This window comes from Ovis aries, chromosome 9 (assembly GCF_016772045.2).
Source record: "Ovis aries strain OAR_USU_Benz2616 breed Rambouillet chromosome 9, ARS-UI_Ramb_v3.0, whole genome shotgun sequence".
In the NCBI taxonomy this organism is placed as follows: Eukaryota; Metazoa; Chordata; class Mammalia; order Artiodactyla; family Bovidae; genus Ovis; species Ovis aries.
The window spans coordinates 86,819,157-86,838,349 of record NC_056062.1 but is presented as its reverse complement, the minus strand read 5'-3'; the positions used below and the strand labels follow the sequence as shown (position 1 = coordinate 86,838,349).

Sequence of the window (19,193 nt, the reverse complement as noted above, 5' to 3'; positions counted from 1 at the left end):
CATTATCACTGAGAAATCAGATGCCATTCTAATATCCACCCGTTTGTTCTTGTTTCTTCCCTCTGAATTCTTAAAATCTTCTATTTGCTCTTAGTGTCTTGATCTTTTTAATGATGTACTTCAACATAGATCTTTTCTTATTCCCTGTGGGTGCTGTGTGTGTGTGTGTGTGTGTGTGTGTGTGTGTGTGTGTGTGTGTGTGTGTGTGTGTGTGTGTTGGACTCAGCTGTGTTGGAGCTCCTGCCAGGCTCCTCAGTCCATGGGATTTCCCAGACAAGAATACTCCAGTGGACTGCCATTTCCTCCTCCTCTTCCCACCCCAGGCATCAAACCGGCGTCTCTTGAATCTCCTGCACTGGCAGGTGGATTCTTTACCACTGCAGCCACCGTAGCTGGTAGACCCTTTCAATATTAAGACCTTTGACCTTTGATCCTGGCAAAAGTGCTTGAGTTATTGATAATTTCCTCCCTACTTTTTGTTCTCTTTCTCCAGAGCTCTTAGTTTGTAAACTGGATGAATGAGTGAATGAATGAATACGAAAAGTTTTCTAAGCACTTTTTGTAGCAAAAAGCTTATTTAGAAATAAACCACAGATTATCAGACCATAGCTTTAAAGCTAAGCAATTTAAGTTACCAGATTTCAAAACAATCTTTATTACAGCTTCCATTAATTGCAAAATGTAGCATTGCTACTCACGTTTCGGGCAATAAAGAAATACAGGAAGCGTTGAATTTCCCTAGGCAGAAATCCCTGATTCAACTCAAGCATTTCCTATTAATTACGTTTTCGAACTCATTAAATGCCTGGCACGAACTTGCTATTGTGAACAATATCTGCAACACACGTTGCGAAACAGCCATTTCAGGTGTAGACCGGTGTTTAAGGTAAAAAAAGACGAAAAGATGCTTCCATCGTTTTTTGGTTGGCATTAAATACTGCGTTCTTCCCAGATCTATGAGAAAGAAATGTTTGCAGTCTCATCTGAAATCAGAGGCCAGGACTCTCTCAAGGTTATTTTTCAATCTCTGACTATAATTATGGGCGTCAGGAGACAACATGGGTGAGGGGAAGAAAACTACGTTGCTAACAGACGGGACCAGAGGAGAGGCTTCCAGGCGGGAGAGCCTGCGGACCAAGCGTGAGGCGGCTGAGGGGAAATTTCCTCACAGGAAATCCTTCCAAACCCTGGCTGGTCGGGGACGCGGACAGAAGACGCACTGAGCGCCCCGGGCTCCTTTCCCACTCGCAGGCCGTCGCCGGTGCCGCGCCGGCCCGGGACACGCGGTCGGAGCGCCCCGCGGCGGCGACCTCTGGCGGACGCGAGGGAAAGCCCCCGGCTCGGTGTCCGCCCGCTGACGTCACTGGAGCGTCTGAGGAGGCGGAGCTCCGAGCGGCGGGCAGCAGAGGCTGCCGCGCCCCGGAGGGCCGGATCGGCGAGAGGGGGCCCGTCACCGGAGCGCCTCGTCGCCTCGGCGTTAACCTGTCTCCAGAGGGAGTTCGCTAGGGCCCTGGATAAGGAGCGTGGCGCGGGCCGCCTCGGGGATGAACGGCCTCGCGACCTAGTGTGCTGCCCGCACCGGGGCGGAGCTGCGGGCGCGGCGGGCACTTCCGGGAGCGGCCGGCGGCCGGAGGGCCGGCACGGCCCGCCGCCATGAGCGCGGAGGCCGTCTGCAGCGCCTTGCCCGCCATCCCGTACCACAAGCTCGCCGACCTGCGCTTCCTGAGCCGCGGCGCGTCCGGCACCGTGTCGTCCGCCCGCCACGCCGACTGGCGCGTTCAGGTGGCCGTGAAGCACCTGCACATCCACAGCCCGCTGCTCGACAGGTAGGGTCGCGGCGCTGCCCCTCTCACTGGCTCTCACCCCGGGCACACGGGCTCTGGAGCCCCGACGACGGTGACCGCCTCCCCTCGAAGCGGCCCTTCAAAGCTTAGGCTCACCTGGGGGAAACGGCCGGCGTCTCTGGAGATGCCGCAATCTCGCTTCTTGTCACTGCTTTGTTATTTTTTTCCTAGGCTTCCTTTCTCCAGACACCAGAGCCAGCAATCACAGCCCAACTCTAAACGTCCTCTCTATTGAAATTCAGTTGTGTGGGCTTCGTTTCTTTCTTTTGACATCTAACTCTAGGGTCGCATCGCCCAATGGGTAGCTCTTAGCCACACATAGCTGTTGAGCGCTGAAAATATGGCTGTCTGAACTGATAAGTGTTGTTAGTGGGAAATACACGCTAGATTTCTAGCACTTACTTTGAAAACTTGTAATATCTCGTGTATAATTTTATATGATATGATTAGATGGTATCTTTTGATATGTTGTGATAAATATATTGGTAAAGTTCACTTGCATATTTGTTCCTACCTCTTTTTTTAAGTGGCTACATGAAAATTTCAAATTGTATATGTGGGTCACATGTTTTTATTGACCAGCGCTGCTGTAGAATCTGGGACGTTTTGCTTTGGGCTTTTTGTGGTGGTTTTTGGTTTACTACATGTAGTCAGAGAAGTTTAGACATCAAACTCAATTTAGTTTCTCCTCACTCTCACGGGAAAGGAAGTCTGTCTCTGGAGGAAACTTGTGTAATTTTTACTACCAATAAACTGGAGTCAGAAGACTGTTAAATGACAAAACTTTTGAATGCCTCTCCCATTGAACAATTTTAGTGCACTATCCAGATTTCATGGGAGGGCTAGCATTAGTTTCTGTTTCCAGAAAAACCTTTCAACTTTATGTATTGGTAAGTGATTTAGTCACTAGTCTGTTTTCCTTCCGGTGGAAATCTTAACTAGGCTCTGCGTTCAGTTCTTAGCAAGTTAACACCCATGACTGCAAACATTCTCCTCTTCCCCGCCCCCATAAGAGTGAAAGTTGCTCAGTCCTGTCTGACTCTTTGTGACCCCCATGGACTATGCATCCATGGGATTCTCCGGGGCAGAATACTGGAGTGGGTAGCCGTTCCCTTCTCCAGGTGATCTTCCCAACCCAGGAATCCAACCCAGGTCTTCCCCCTATATCATATAAGCGAAAATACATCATGCTAGATGCCTGATTTATGGCAGAAAGTGAAGAGGAACTAAAAAGCCTCTTGATGAAAGTGAAAGTGGAGAGTGAAAAAGCTGGCTTAAAGCTCAACATTCAGAAAATGAAGATCATGGCATCTGGTCCCATCACTTCATGGGAAACAGTGGAAACAGTGTCAGACTTTATTTTGGGAGCCTCCAAAATCACTGCAGATGGTGACTGCAGCCATGAAATTAAAAGACGCTTACTCCTTGGAAGAAAAGTTATGACCAACCTAGACAACATATTAAAAAGCAGAGACATTACTTTGCCAACCAAGGTCCCTCTAGTCAAGGCTGTCGTTTTTCCAGTGGTCATGTATGGATGTGAGAGTTGGACTGTGAAGAAAGCTGAGCCCCGAAGAGTTGATGCTTTTGAGCTGTGGTGTTGGAGAAGACTCTTGAGAGTCCCTTGACTGCAAGGATATCCAACCAGTGCATTCTGAAGGAGATCAGCCCTGGGATTTCTTTGGAAGGAATGATGCAAAAGCTGAAACTCCAGTACTTTGGCGACCTCATGCAAAGAGTTGACTCATTGGAAAAGACTCTGATGCTGGGAGGGATTGGGGGCAGGAGGAGAAGGGGACAACAGAGGATGAGATGGCTGGATGGCATCACGGACTCGATGGATGAGAGTCTGAGTGAACTCCGGGAGTTGGTGTTGGCCAGGGAGGCCTGGCGTGCTCCAATTCACTGGGTCACAAATAGTTGGACACGACGGAGCGATGGAACTGAACTGAACTGAGATGCCTGATTAGCTGTCAGTATCCAACAGCAGTTAAATTCCTCAGTTTCAGCCCTGCTAATGCTATTGACTTTCATCTGCCTGTGGTTTTTTTTTCGTTCTCTTGCTGTCAGGCTTGGTTGGGCAAGGTCCCACAGTAAGTTTGAGATACCTCTAGGGATTGCTTCCATTTTTTGTGTACCATAATTCAGATTTAGTGATATACAGGATATGTTTACCCTAGGTCTTGAATTCTGTGTAGCAAGTATGGGGCAATATGAGTATGTGTATGTATATGTAGTCAACTTTGAAGGGTGGTAATTGGCTAGAGAGGGTGGATGTATTTTAGAATCAACTTTAAATATATGAAAATCGAGCAGTTATGGGCTCATTAGGTATTTTAAAGCAGATTGATCCTCCCATTTTGGATGCTGCTTCTCAAGATTTTAATTTACCTAAGTTTTGTGCCATTTGGAGCCAAGAAATGATGGGGGAGTTCACTTTCCATGTTCATTAACAATTTTCATAATCCAAAATTCCTGCCAAATTGGGTAGGAAATTAATTCTGCCTTCAAAGAAGCCTTAAGGACCAAGGCAACACTCTGGCATTACTGCATCATGGATTTCCTCCTACTTGTTACCTAGAATGTTAACATTAGCTGTGTTTATGACGTCTGAGCATAGGACTGGATATGCAGTTGACTCGCAGGATGTTTGTGTCCTCACTTATGAAGTGGGAATAACAAATACATGTACTTCTTGGGCTCTCGTGTGGATAATGTTTGCATTGTTCTTTGAAAGGAAAGAAAAATAAGTTTATGTGCTATTACATGTTCTTATTTTGGTGATTGGTGAGTCATTCTCTATAACCTGACTTCTGCCCAATGAATGGACCTTCCCCAACAATCTCCCAGCTCCTTATGAGTATGTGAGTTTGACTGGTTGTTCAAACACCTTGTGTAAACAGTTTAACTGTTTTGTGACTGAAATTTTCTATTTTGCCAATATGTCTGTAGAAGCTGTATTTTATGTTTCTGTTTTCTTTTTTAATATATTGGGTTGGCCAACAAGTTCGTTCAGATTTTTCTGCAAGATGGTGTGGAAAAACCCAAATGAACTTTTTGGCCAACTCAATAAAAACCTATTTTTAAACTGTTGTAGCTTATTCTGTTTTCCCACTCTCTCATTCTTTTCAAAATATAACTTCAGGAATTTTCCTTCTCTGATTAAGCAGTGATAGGAAAAAACAAAGGTGTTAGAACCCACAATTGCAATTCAAATCTGACTCCAAACCTGCCACTTATTATTAACATGACCATTAGAAAATTATTCATTTATCTAAGCCCAGTGTGGCACCCCACTCCAGTACTCTTGTCTGGAAAATCCCATGGACGGAGGAGCCTGGTGGGCTGCAGTCCACGGGGTCACTAAGAGTCGGACACAACTGAGCAGCTTCATTTTCACTTTCACTTTCATTCATTGGAAAAGGAAATGGCAACCACTCCAGTGTTCTTGCCTGGAGAATCCCAGGGATGGGGGAGCCTGGTGGACTGCCGTCTATGGGGTCACACAGAGCAGGACACGACTGAAGCAACTTAGCAGCAGCAGTGCTCTCATAGGGATAATAAAACCAACTTTAGTAAAGTGACTGATACATAGTAGGATCACAAGAGAAGGAAGAATGCCTCATACTCCTAATGGGAGGAGGAATTAGAATGTTAAGTATCACCAAGACTTCCCCTAGCATGCCCTGTCTATAATTCTCAGGGTATCTAGGAACCTTCAGGTCAATCCTGTGTTTTCCCTGCAAAGGTGCTACTCTGTAACTGTCTTGTTGATCTACCTTTCTTAAGGCAAATACAGACCTGTTTCAATTTAGGAAACAAATTTAATTAAACCTGGTCTCACAGACAGGTATAATTGGTTGCCTCACAGTTTGGGTACTAAGTGTCTGAAGAACAGGAAGAAGGATAGAGGCTCTTTATGTATTTTTGTAACACTTGAATTTAGAAACATGTAAATATATTACCTATTCAAAACATGGATGGCTAAGATATTTTTGCTTTCTTTTGTTTATTGTTTGTTTTTAAAAGGAAGCCTTATAGTCTGGTCTGGAATGTGTTTTTCAGCAGCCATTCATCAAGATCTTGGGTGGTTTAAACAGAAGCATCCAGAAAAATTATACATTATATGCAAGATAACAGTTAAATGAACTTCTTTTAAATAAGCTTTATAATGGAAGCATAACATCTGTATAGAAAAACACAAATATGATTGTTTAGCATGACATCACAACGTGAAGATAACTACAGTCACCACCCACATAACTAACTATATCCCTTCTTAGTCATTACTCGTCATCCTTCCCAAGGGTAAATACCATCCTGAATTCTAACACCAAAGATTAGACTTGATAGTGGTTAGCCTTTAAATAAATTGAATACATAATGTATCTTTAGTTTCTGGCTTCTCTTATCTAACATTGTAAGATTTATCCATGTTGTTACCTGGAGCAGGTAACATTCATTCATTCATTTTCATTGCTATAAAATGTTCAGTATTCTACTTTGTGTTAGTCGCTCAGTTGTGCCTGACTCTTTCGTGACCCCATGGACTGCAATCCACCAGTTTCCTCTGTCCATGAGATATTCCAGGCAAGGATACTGGAGTGGCTGCCATTTCCTTCTCCAGGGGATCTTCCCAACCCAGGGATCGAACCCGGGTCTCCTGCACTACAGGCAAATTCTTTACCAGCTGAGCTACAAGGGAAGATAACACATTGATTTATCCATTCTATTGTTGATAGAGATGTTTCCATTCTTTGGCTGTTAGGATGAGAGCTTCTATGAACATTGCTGTGTATGTCTTTTGGTGTACACATGTATGCGTTTGCATTGTATTCTCTTATTATGCCTAGTAAACAACTTGAGGAATTTTTTGGTCCCTGAAGCTTCAGTCTTAGTGGTTTTGGAGGTTTTAGTACTTAAGGGAGGAGTGTTTCCTAGGAAACTTGGTTTCAGTGAATTAAAAGTGGACATGGCTTGCTGGCAGGATTTTTTCCTGTTATTAACCAATGCAGGTGGGGGGAACATTACTGATGGAGGAGGAAGATTCCTTTTAAGAGGGGGATCTTGGATTGCTGTTGCACAGTGGAGTAAGTCCCTGGAGAAGGAAATGGCCACCCTCTCCAGTATTCTTGCCAGGAAAATCCCATGGATAGAGAAGCTGGTTGGATGAGCCACAGTCCATGGGGTCACAAAAGAGTCGGACACGGCTCAGTGACTAAACAACAGTCATCATCTCTTGCCAAATAGCTTCTACTAGAGAGTGAAAGTGAAAGTCGCTCAGTCGTGTTCCATTCTTTGCAACCCCATGGTCTCTACAGTCCATGGATTTCTCCAGGCCAGAATACTAGAGTGGGTAGCCTTTAGTGCAGTATGTTATACTTCCTTAATAAGGTATGTTATACTCCCTTAATCAATAAAGCCAGTCAGTCATCACAGCCTGGGCATTCTATTCAGCTAATGTTTTTCTTCCCATTTCCACTGCAACCTTTATAGCTTCAGACCCTCATTGCTTCACATTTTTTTGTTGTTGTTTTGCTTTTTTAAATTAATTTTATTGGAGTAATAGTTACTTTACAATGTTGTATTTTTTCTGTACTGCAGACTGAATCATCTATGTATGTATATGTGTGTGTGTCTATGTATATATATGTGTCTCCCCTCTTTTTTGGATTTCCTTCCCATTTAGGTTACCATAGAACACTGAGTAGAGTTCCCTAAAGTATACAGCAGGTTCTCATTAGTTATCTACTTTACCCATAGAATCAATAATGTATATATGTCAGTCCTTATCTTCCAGTTCATTCCACCACCCCCTTTCCCGCCTTGGTGTCCAATGTTTGCTGTCTGTGTCTCAATTTCTATTTTGCAAATAAGATCCTCTATACTATTATTCTAGAATCCACATATATGCGTTAACATGCGATATTTGTTTTTCTCTTTCTGACTTAACTTCACTCTGTATGACAGTCTCTAGGTCCATCCACGTTTCTGCAAATGATCCAGTTTAGTTCTTTTTTATGGCTGAGTAACAATTTTCCATTGTATGTATGTACCACATCTTCCTTATCCATTCATCTGTAGATGGATATCTGGGTTGCTTCCATATTTTGGCTCTTGTAAATAGTGCTGCTGTGAACGTTGGGGTGCATTTATCTTTTGGAATTATAACCTTTCTCTGGGTATATGCCCAGTAGTGGGAATTCTGGGTCATACAGCAGTTCTGTTTTTAATTTTTGAAGGAATCTCCATATTGTTCTCCATGGGGCTTTATCAATTTACATTCCCACCAACAGTGCAAGAGAGTTCCCTTTCTCCACACCCTCTCCAGCATTTATTGTTTGTAGATTTGTCTTTTAATGGTGGTCATTCTGATGGGTATGAGTGATGTCTCATTATAGTTTTGATTTTCACATCTCTAATAACTAATGATGCTGAGCATCTTTTCAGGTGATTGTTGGCCCTGTGTATGCCTTCTATGGAGAAGTGTTTATTTAGGTATTCCACCCAGTTTTTGATTGGGTTGTTTGTGGGGTTTTTTGTTGTTTTTTTTATTTATTTGAACTGTTTGTATGTTTTGGAGGTTAATTCCTTGTCAGTTACTTCATTTGCCAGTATTTTTTCCCATTCTGAGGGAGAAAATATTGGCGAATATTTCCTTGTTTGTCTTGTTTATGATGTCCTTTGCTGTGCAAAAACTTTTAAGTTCAATTGTGGCTCAGCAGTAAAGAATTCGCCTCCAATACAGGAGGTGTAGGTTCGATCCCTGGGTCGGGAAGATCCCTTGGAGGAGGAAATAGAAACTCACTCCACTATTCTAGCCAGGAAAATCCCATGGACAGAGGAGCCTGGCGGGCTGCAGTCCATAGGGTGGCAAAGAAACAGGCACAACTGAGCAAATGAGCTTGTGTGCACATAATAAGCACATATCCCATTTGTTAATTTTGGTTTTTATTGACATTACTCTAGGAGATGGGTCAGCAAAGATCCTACTATGATTTATGTCAAAGAATGATCTGCCTATATTTTCCTCCAAGAATTTTTCAGTGTCTGGCCTTCATTCAGGTCTTTAATTCATTTTGAGTTTATTTTTGTATATCGCATTAGAGTTCTAATTTCATTCTTTTACAAGCAGCCGTCCAGTTTTCCCAGCACTACGTATTGAGGATGTCTTCATTGTATATTCTTGCCTCTTTAGTCATAAATTAGGTGACTGTATGTGCATTGATTTGTTTCTGGGCTTCCTATTCTATCCCATTGGTCTGTATTTCCACTTCTGTACCAGTATCATACTGTCTCGATGACAGTAGCTTTGTACTATAATCTGAGGTCAGAAAGCCTGATTCCTCCAGCTCCATTTTTCTTTCTCAAGGTTGTTTTGGGCTATTTGGGATCTTTTGTATTTTCTACAAATTGTAAAATTTTCTGTTCTAGTTCAGTGAAAAATGCCATTGATAATTTGATAAGGGTTACATTGAATCTGTAGATTGCTCTGGGTAGTATAGTCATTTTCACAATATTGATGCTTCCAATCCAAGAACATGGTGAATCTCTCCGTATGTTTATATCTTTGATGTCTTTCCTGGATGTCTTTCCTGAATGTCTTTCAGTTTTCTGTGTACAGATCTTTTGCTTCCTTAGGTAGATTTATACCTAGGTATTTTATCCTTTTTGTTGCAATAGTAAATGATATTGTTTCCTTAATTTCTCTTTCTGATCTTTCTTTGTTAGTGTATCAGAATGCAAGAAATTTCTGTTTTAATTTCGTATCCTGCAACTTTAGTAAATTCACTGATGAGCTCTAGTAGTTTTCGGGTGGCATCTTTAGGATTTTCTATGTAAAGTATCATTGTCATCTGCAAACAGTGACAGTTTTACGTCTTCTTTTCCAATTTGGATTCCTTTTGTTTCCTTTCCTTTTCTGATTGCTGTGGCTAGGACTTCTGAAACTATGCTGAATAATAGTGTTGAGAGTGGACACCCTTGTCTTGTTCCTGATCTGAGAGGAAATTCTTTCAGTTTTTCACCATTGAGAATATTTGCTGTAGGTTTGTCATATATGGCCTTTATAATGTTGAGGTAGGTTCCCTCTATGCTCACTTTCTGGAGAGTTTTTATCATAAATAGGTGTTGAATTTTGTCCAAAGTTTTCTCTGCATCTATTGAGATGATCATGTGATTTTTATTCAGTTTGTTAATATGGTTTGTCATAGTCACTGATTTGCATGTATTGAAGAATCCTTGCATCCCAGGGATATATCCCACTTGATCATGGTGTATGAAGCTTTCAGTGTGTTGTTGTATTTGGTTTGTTTATAATTGGTTGAGGATTTTTGCGTCTGTGTTCATCAGTAGTACAGGCAAGATTACTGGAGTGGCTTGCCATTTCTTCCTCCAGGGGATCTTCCTGACCCAAGGTTTGAACTGAGTCTCTTATGTCTCCTGAGTTGGCAGGCAGGTTGTTTACCGCGAGCGCCACCTAGGAAGCCCACTAGTCATTGGAAATGTGCAAGTCAAGATCATGATGAGTATGTATGTTTCTTAAAAAGGTTTCTGGACAGCTTGAGATCACAGACTGTATTTTTTTTAATCTAATTTTGTATTTACTTGACATGTACACACTGCTTTATTGATTTACCTTTGGTTGGGCTAGGTCTTTGTTGCTGCACATGGACCTTGTCTATTTGCAGGGAGTGGGGGCTACTCTAGTTGTGGCACATGGGCTTCTCATTGCGGTGGCCTCTCTCCTTGTGGAGCACAGACTCTAGGTGCGCTGGCTTAAGGAGTTGTGGCACAGGGGCTCGTTAGTTGTGTCTCCAGGGCCCTGGAACATGCAGGCTTCAGTCAGTTATTATGGCCCGTGGGCTTCGTTGCTCCATGGCATGTGAAATCGTCCCAGACCAGGGACTGAATGCATGTCCCCGGCCTTAGCAGGCAGATTCTTATCCACTGCACTGCCAGGGAACTCACCAAACTATGTTTTGTTTTGTTTTGTTTTGTTTTAACTTAATTGTCTCCATAGGGCTGAGCACTGTGGCTTACTCATAATGAAAGTTCAACACATTTCTTTTATGAATGAATAAGGAAATAAATCTGGAACCCAGAGTTAGCCCAGGAATGTTATAAGCATTTATCTCTTCTCAGTGTTCTTTTTCTGAGTTCCAGCCTATAATTTCTGAGTAGTATCAACCCTTATGCAACTATTATCATCGAGTCATTAAAATCTACAACATTTAAGTGTTTTAATATTCAGGATATTTAGAAAATTTTTACATGGTATGCAACAGTAAAATTTAATGTAACAGTCTAATAAAATTTTATCATTTTAATAAAACAGAAACTTAAGTAATTAGTTCAAGGACCTATTGTTTTAATACAAATAGACTTTATAAACAAACACTGTGTTCTTTCCCTTTCCTAGGAAAAGTACAGTTTTAATCTATGTGTAGCACTTCTTTCTGTCAGTGGTTTATATATATTATTTTGGTCTCTAAACAGACCTATGGAATATGTAGGGTAGATATTATCCCTCCTTTAAATATGAACAAACTAAGAAAAGTTGCCTTATTTACATGAGGTCATAAGCTAACGAATGAATGAAAAAAATCCAAAATTAATTAATATTATGGACATGATAATTGTGTATTTTTCATTATTTTGAAATAATTATGCTTTTTTTTTTCCTTTAGTGAAAGAAATGATGTCTTAAGAGAAGCTGAAATTTTACACAAAGCTCGATTTAGTTACATTCTTCCAATTTTGGGAATTTGCAATGAGCCTGAATTTTTGGGAATAGTTACCGAATACATGCCAAATGGATCATTAAACGAGCTCCTACATAGAGTAAGTACTATACATTTTCAGTGGCTAGAATTCTATTAGTTAACCTATAAAGTGCTTTGGTTTTACATGTGAGCCAAAATAATAATGACAAACAGTTGCAGTGGTAAAATTTCACTATTTCTGGCTGCTTCTGTGTTAAAAGTACTGTGCAGCCAGACTCTACGTTCTAGTCACCTCGATTATGCTGCTTAGGTTCCTGAGGCTTACACTGAATTCCAGTACCCGCAGGTTAGGGTATGTGGGAGAGGAGCAGGAGAGAGAAAAGACAGACTCTGCACACTGCACAGTGTAGCGTTGGCTGAAGCCAGCTTTTATTTTATGTTAAAGACAATTTAGTATTCTAATTAAATGTTAGTAGTATCAGTTCACAAAGTTCTGAATTAATAGGCCAAATTATCTATCTCTGACTATCAACTACCTGAGTTTTTCCAATAATACGCAATGGCATGAGCTGTATTACCTTTTTCTCGAGGTACCAATTACTCTGCCTTCAACTATGAAAGCCATTAGTAAACAGCTTTGAGGAGGTGAGGTCCTTATTCTCAAAATGTGTGTATTCATCTACTGTTGTTTGCTTGACCTTATTAAGATTATCTCTAGCCCACAGTTTCCCTCAAGAAATGTTTTTAAATACCTGGGTCTGTTTTGTGAAGGTTGCTTTAGTTAAAACTGAGTAGTAACATAATCTGTAAAATCCAGTCACTGAACACTCCTAAATTCCAGTGCATCACAATGTTCTATAAGCACATGAGGGAGCATGGCTGCCCCTATCACCACTCATGGAGTGACTTCCTCTTTATTTTAGGATGCAGCACATTCTGTTTGTGACGGCACGATCTAAAACAAGGGCAGAGTAAAGTGACTAGTGTCAGTGCGTAAGATTTGTGTAACCAACACAGCAATTAAGATACAAAACACAATTTCCTTTTTTTGAATGAATGTAAGCATAGATCCTAATGTTTTCCTCCCATACCCCAGCACCCCCGTAGATACTCTGGTACCCAAATTTGCAGCCCAGTAGAAATTCTAGAGCCTCCTAAGGGGCATTGCTAATTTCTGGAAGGAATCATAAAATACAGGTTGAGCACTCATCTACCTTCTTCCCCAATGGTTGTCTACTTCTTCTGAGTATGTTCGTCTTCCTGGGAAGCTGTATTAATATTTAAGTTAGGAAAGCATTTAAGAAAATTCAGATGATTATTACTTGTAAGTACCAGGAAATAAAGGCATTACATTTGTAATGTTTCTATATTATACATGGAATGCCAAAGTAGGAAGTTAAGAAATAACCCAGAATAACAGGCAAGGTTGGCCTTGGAATACAAAATGGAGCAGGGCAAAGGCTAAGAGAGTTTTGTCAAAAGAACATGCTGGTCGTAGCAAACAGCCTTTTCCAACAACCCAAGAGACAACTCTACACATGGGCATCACCGGATGGTCAATATCAAAAAAAAGATTATGTTCTTTGTGGCCAAGGGTGGAGAAGCTCTATACAGTCAGCCAAACAAGACCTGGAGCTGACTGTGGCACAGATCACGAGCTCCTTATTGCAAGATTCAGACTTAAATTGAAGAAAGTAGGGAAAACCACTAGGCCATTCAGATATAACCTAAATCAAATCCATTATGTTTATACCGTGGAGGTGATAAACAGATTCAAGGGATTAGGTCTGGTAGACAGAGTGCCTGAAGAACTATAAACAGAGGTTCGTAACATTGTACAGGAGGCAATAACAAAGCCATCTCCAAAAGGAGATGCCGGAAGGCAAAGTGGTTGTCCAAGGAGGCTTTACAAATAGCTGAGGAAGAAGAGAAATGAAAGGCAAGGAAGAAAGGGAAAGATACACCCAACTGAATGTAGAGTTCCAGAGAATAGCAAGGAGAGATAAGAAGGCCTTCTTAAATGAACAATAGAATGGGAAAGACTAGAAATCTCTTCAAGAAAATTGGAGATGTCAAGGGAAACATTTCATGCAAGGACGGCACAATAAAGGACAGAAATGGCAAGGAGCTACCAGAAGCAGAAGAGATTAAGAAGAGGTGGCCAGAGTATACAGAACTACACAAAAAAGATATTAAAGACCTGGATAACCATGATGGTGTGGTCACTCACCTAGAGCCAGACTTGGAGTATGAAATCAAGTGGGCCTTAAGAAGCGTTACTGTGAACAAACCTAGTGGAGGTGATGGAATACCAGCTGAGCTATTTAGAATCCTAAAAGATGATGCTGTTAAAGTGCTGCACTCAATATATCAGCAAATTTGGAAAATGCATAGTGTCTGCAGGACTGGAAAACATCAGTTTTCATTCCAGTGTCAAAGACGGGCAATGCCAAAGAATGTTCAAACTACCATACAGTTGTGCTCATTTCACATGCTAGCAAGGATATGCTCAAAATCCTTCAAGGTTTTTGCAAACTGCTACGTTTTAGCAGTATGTGAACCAAGAGCTTATAAGTGTACAAGCTGTATTTAGTAAAGGAAGAAGAACCAGAGATCAAATTACCAACATTCATTGGATCATGCAGAAAGCAAGGGAATTCCAGAAAAACATCTCTGTTTCATTGACTATGCTAAAGCCTTTCAATGTGTGGATCACAACAAACTGGAAAATTCTTAAAGAGGATGGGAGTCATCAGACCACCTTACCTGTTTCCTGAGAAACCTGTATGTGGGCCAAGAGGCAATATTTGGAACCAATCATGGAAAAACTGACTGGTTCCAAATTGGGAAAGGAGTACAACAACAAAGCTGTATAGTGTCACCCTGCTTATTTAACTTCTATGCAGAGTACATCATGTGAAGTGCTGAGCTGGATGAAGCACAAGCTGGAATCAAGATTGCTGGGAGAAAAATCAACAACCTCAGACGTGTGGATGATATCACCCTAATGGCAGAAAGTGAAGAGGAACTAAAGAGCCTCTTGATGAGAGTTGAAAAGGTGAGTGAAAAAGCTAGCTTGGAACTCAGTATTGTAAAAACTAAGATCATGGCATCTGGTCCAATCACTTCATAGCAAATACAAGGGAAAAAAGTAAAAGCAGTGATGGATTTTATTTTCTTGGACTCCAAAACTCACTGTGGACTGTAACTGCAACCATGAAATTGAAAGACACTTACTCCTTGAAAGGAAGGCTATGACAAACTTACCGTATTAAAAGGCAGAGACATCACTTTGCTACAAAGGTCCGTGTAATCAAAGCTATGGTTTTTCCAGTAGTCACATAGGGATGTGAGAGTTGGGCTATAAGAACGGTGGGCGCCGAAGAATTGATGCTTTCCAACTGTGGTGCTGGAGAAGACTCTTGAGAGTCCCTCAGACAGCAAGAAGATCAATTCAGTAAATCCTAAAAGAAATCAACCCTGAGTACTCATTGGAAGGACCAGTGCTGAAGCTGAAGCTCAAATACTTTGACCATCTGATGGGAAGAGCCAACTCATAGGCAAAGACCCTGATGCCGGGAAAGATTGAAGGCAAAAGAAGGGGGTGGCAGAAGATGAGATGATTAGATAGTATCAACAACTCAGTGGCCATGAATTTGAACGCCAACTCCAGGAGATAATAGAAAACAGAGGCAACTGGCATGCTGCAGTCCATGGGCTCACAAGTAGTGGGACATGACTTAGCAACTGAACAACAACCTGGAATGAGAAGACATGTCGAGTATAAATATATGTGTCTGGGTTTTACAGATAAAAATAAGCTATCTCAACTGGAGAGAGACCCGATACCATGTAGGACATTGCCAGTATATACTAAAAGGAAATATTAGTACTGTAAAGTCATTATTTTCTCTATAAGGAAAATAAGATCCAAGGATATTAAAGAATGTCAAATAGATACTATATAATAAATTAAGTATATTTTGCCCTATAACTTAGTTATACTAGATATTTAGTTTATACTATTCCTCATGGAATATTTCATTTTCAAAGTGGAAATAAATTTGGCCATTGATTTTGGTTTTATTTATTTTCATATATATGAAGAAAATCGAATATCCTGAGGTTCCTTGGCCATTGAGATTTCGTATTCTGCATGAGATTGCTCTAGGTGTAAACTACCTGCACAATATGAATCCTCCTCTACTTCACCATGACCTGAAGACTCAAAACATCTTACTGGACAATGAATTTCATGTTAAGGTAATTACTGTTTTTCAAAAAAGCTTATCTGCATCCTTGTGTTTAATAGTTTTAAAGACTTTTAGTTACTTTTTGTACCTTGCCAATTTAATATCTCTGCCTTTTCTATGGCCCCTAATTCAGTGCCACTTCTTCCTGCTGCAATGGGTTAGTTATTCCTAGACTACGGATATTCATAAAACTACGGTTCAGATACAGAGTCATTATATTCTTAATTTAAATTGTTAAGTATACCTTTATTTGCTTTTTATTTTGAAATTATTAGAGATTCTTAGGTGGTTGCAAAGTAAAGAAGTCTCATGTACCCTTAACCCAGTTTCTGCCAGTGGTTACATCACATATAATTATAGTACCATTTCAAAGCCAGGAATTTGACATTGGTACAGTACACATGTGTAGTTTGTAGTTCTGTTTCACTTTATGTGGTGTAAATTTCTGTGACTATTACAGCAGTCAAGATATAGCACTAGTCTATCACAACAAAGATACCACTCACACTATCCCTTTATAGGCATGTTCACCTTCCCTCCATCATCCCTAACCGCTGTCACCCAGTAATCTGCTTTTCTTTTCTATAATTTTGTTGTTTTGACAATGGAATCATACAGGGTATGATATTTTGAGATCAGCTTTGTTTATTTAGCGTAAGGCCTTTGAGATCCATTGGAGTCTTTGCTTGTGTTGAGTTGTTTTCTTGTTCATTGGTGAATAATATTCCATGGTGTGGGTGTACCAGAGTTGTTTAACCATTCACTTATTGAGAGAGATTTGGTATTTTTAGCCTTTGGCAGTTAAAATAAAGCTCCATTGAATAGTCCTATACAACTTTTTGAACAAACATAAGTTTTTATTCCTCTGAGATAAATGCCCAAGAGTTTTAACTGCATGGTCATATGGTAAAGTATGTTTAGGTTTTTAAGTAGCTGCCTATTTTCTGCAGTGGCTGCACCATTATACATTTCACCAGCAAGGTATGAAAGACACAGCTTTTCTGCACCCTCACCAGCATTTGGTTTTATCACAGTTTTTATTCTGGCATTCTAACCATTACAGTGCTCAAATCAGAGCTACGCAACATGGTGCTAAAAACCTCCCTTCAGGTCAAGTTCAGGCCTTTTATTAATTAGAACTTTTGGAGAATAAGCATTCATTTTGTTTGGCATACTCCTAAAAGAACTGTTAGCCCATTTTTCTCCTTTTTTTTCATACAAGTGTTACAAAAGTCCTTCTTTGACTGCTTTCCTAAGTGTCCTTGTCACCATGTCCAACTTTATACTGCTTACCACACAACAGAGCAAGTAAATCAACAGATGAGGTGTTGGGGCAAGGGATAGCTACCTTATTTGGAAAGCCAGTAGATCAAGAAAATGGTGGATTAGTGTCCCAAAGAACCACCACACCCAAGCTAGAACAGGCTTTTGCTTTTATACTAAAATGCGAGAGGGTGTGGATGGTGGTGGCAAGTTTCTTGGGACCTTTTGTGTTTGCCTCTCTCCTATGGGTCAGGTCATGATGTTCATACAGACCGTCAACAAATACTATTTTCTGTTCTGCACCGTGGAGGTATTTGCTAGTATTCTAACTAAACCTGAAATATATGTAAAATGAACTGAGACTTGTACTATATAAATTTTTCAACTTCCTTGGACCTTATTTCCTTCATCTCAGTCCAGAAACCATTCCTGATAGAGAAGACCCAAGCAAAGTAATAGGTGATGACGATCCCTAATTTCTCTTTTTCATTGATGAGTAGGGTATCCATGGTATTTATTTGACATGAATAGAATTTAAAATAGTTTGGCTTTGTGTGTTTTTTTTTAATTTTTGTTACTTTTAGCACATACAAAACTGTGATCTTTCTAATACAGTTCTTATAAATTAGTGACACTCTTTTATATGTATCCTGTGTGTCTCTACTTTTTGTTTTATAAATGTCCCTTAAAAGTAAGAGTTTCAGTGACTCATGAATAATTAGGTTATCCTATCTACCTGTCTTCTTGAAAGGGCCATTTAAATGAAATACAAAAATTCTCTTGAAGTACTTGATGAGATTAAATGGAACCTCACACCTTGTTAGTTTTTTGGTTTTTTTTTTTTAAGTAAATTTTCTCACTATAATGATAATCAGAAACATATTAATAGTATCTAAAATAAAAATCTTTACCACTAGTTAAGATCAATCAAGACTCTTCTACTTTAAAAAGAACATGTTCAACTTGTTGGTCTGCTGGTCAGCATCTATTAGTACACCTTAAATGCAAATGAACCCATGACAGGCTTGTGTGAAGGAAGCATTTATATGCACCATGTCCGGTTTCTCTCCTGTTGTCAGTCCTGTGTGGAAACCAGAATGCTTGGAGGTTCTTCCTCATAGCTTCTTACTGATGATAACTTCATAGTTTTAAAGAGACAGACAGTATTATGTAAATGAAAATAACTATTCTGGTAGGGTGGTAAGATTAGTGATGATTTTTATGAGCAAAGTGTTTTAATTTCCTCTGATTTAAAAAATTTTTTTTAATTGAAGTATAGTTGATTTACAGTATTATATTTTAGTTATACAGCAAAGTGATTCAATTTTATATATTTTTCAGATTATTTGCCTTTATAGGTTATTATAAGATACTGAATATAGTTTTCTGTGCTATGTGATAAATTCTTGTTGTGTTATCATCTGTTTTGAACTAAAAAGATCCTTTACCTTTAAAATGTATGTTAAGATCTTGTGTAGAAATGAAAAGCTCCTATTCTCTGTCTTCATTGTTGAATGACAAATATTTCAGGATCCTCAAGAAACCATAGAACTTGTATCCCTCTCATATTCTTCACTTTTTCTCTTCTTTGGAAGATCCAGATTTAATGAATCATGTCTTTTGTATATGATGTTTGTGATGGAGAAGGGGAAGAAATGTAGTTCCATGTGAAAACCAAACTAAATTGACTGATAAAGGGAATTCTGATTAATTCTTCTAGATAAGGTTTCAAAACACAAATGTGAAGTAAAAGGAGCACATAAACAAACTAAGAATGCATTTTCTGCGCGCTCTATTCGCAGCAGTGCTTAGCCCAGTAGTCTGCAGTTTATGGTTCAGGTATAAGAGCCTATTGCTGTTCACTCACTAAGTTGTGTTGGACTCTCTGCGACCCCATGGACTGCAGCACGCCAGGCTCCTCTGTCCTCCACTAACTGCCAGAGTTTGCTCAAATTCATGGCCATTGAGTAGGCGATGCTGTCTAATTTCCTTCTCCTTTGGCCTTCAGTCTTTCCCAGCATCAGAGTCTTTTCCAGTGAGTCACCTCTTCCCATCAGGTGGTCCAAGTATTTAAGCTTCAGCTTCAGTATCAGTCTTTCCAGTGAATA

At 40.2% G+C, this 19,193-nt stretch overlaps 1 protein-coding gene across 1 annotated transcript in view; it reads left to right on the top strand.

The window, feature by feature from the left end:
- Positions 1–1,374: 1,374 nt before the first annotated feature.
- The window catches only part of RIPK2 (receptor interacting serine/threonine kinase 2), a 34,738-nt gene continuing 16,919 nt past the window's right edge, over positions 1,375–19,193 (top strand). The window contains exons 1-3 of the mRNA XM_012184164.5: positions 1,375–1,826; positions 11,534–11,687; positions 15,677–15,832. Of these exons, the coding sequence (XP_012039554.1) occupies positions 1,654–1,826; positions 11,534–11,687; positions 15,677–15,832 (483 nt within the window). The 5' untranslated portion in view covers positions 1,375–1,653. The remainder of the gene's footprint in view (positions 1,827–11,533; positions 11,688–15,676; positions 15,833–19,193) is intronic.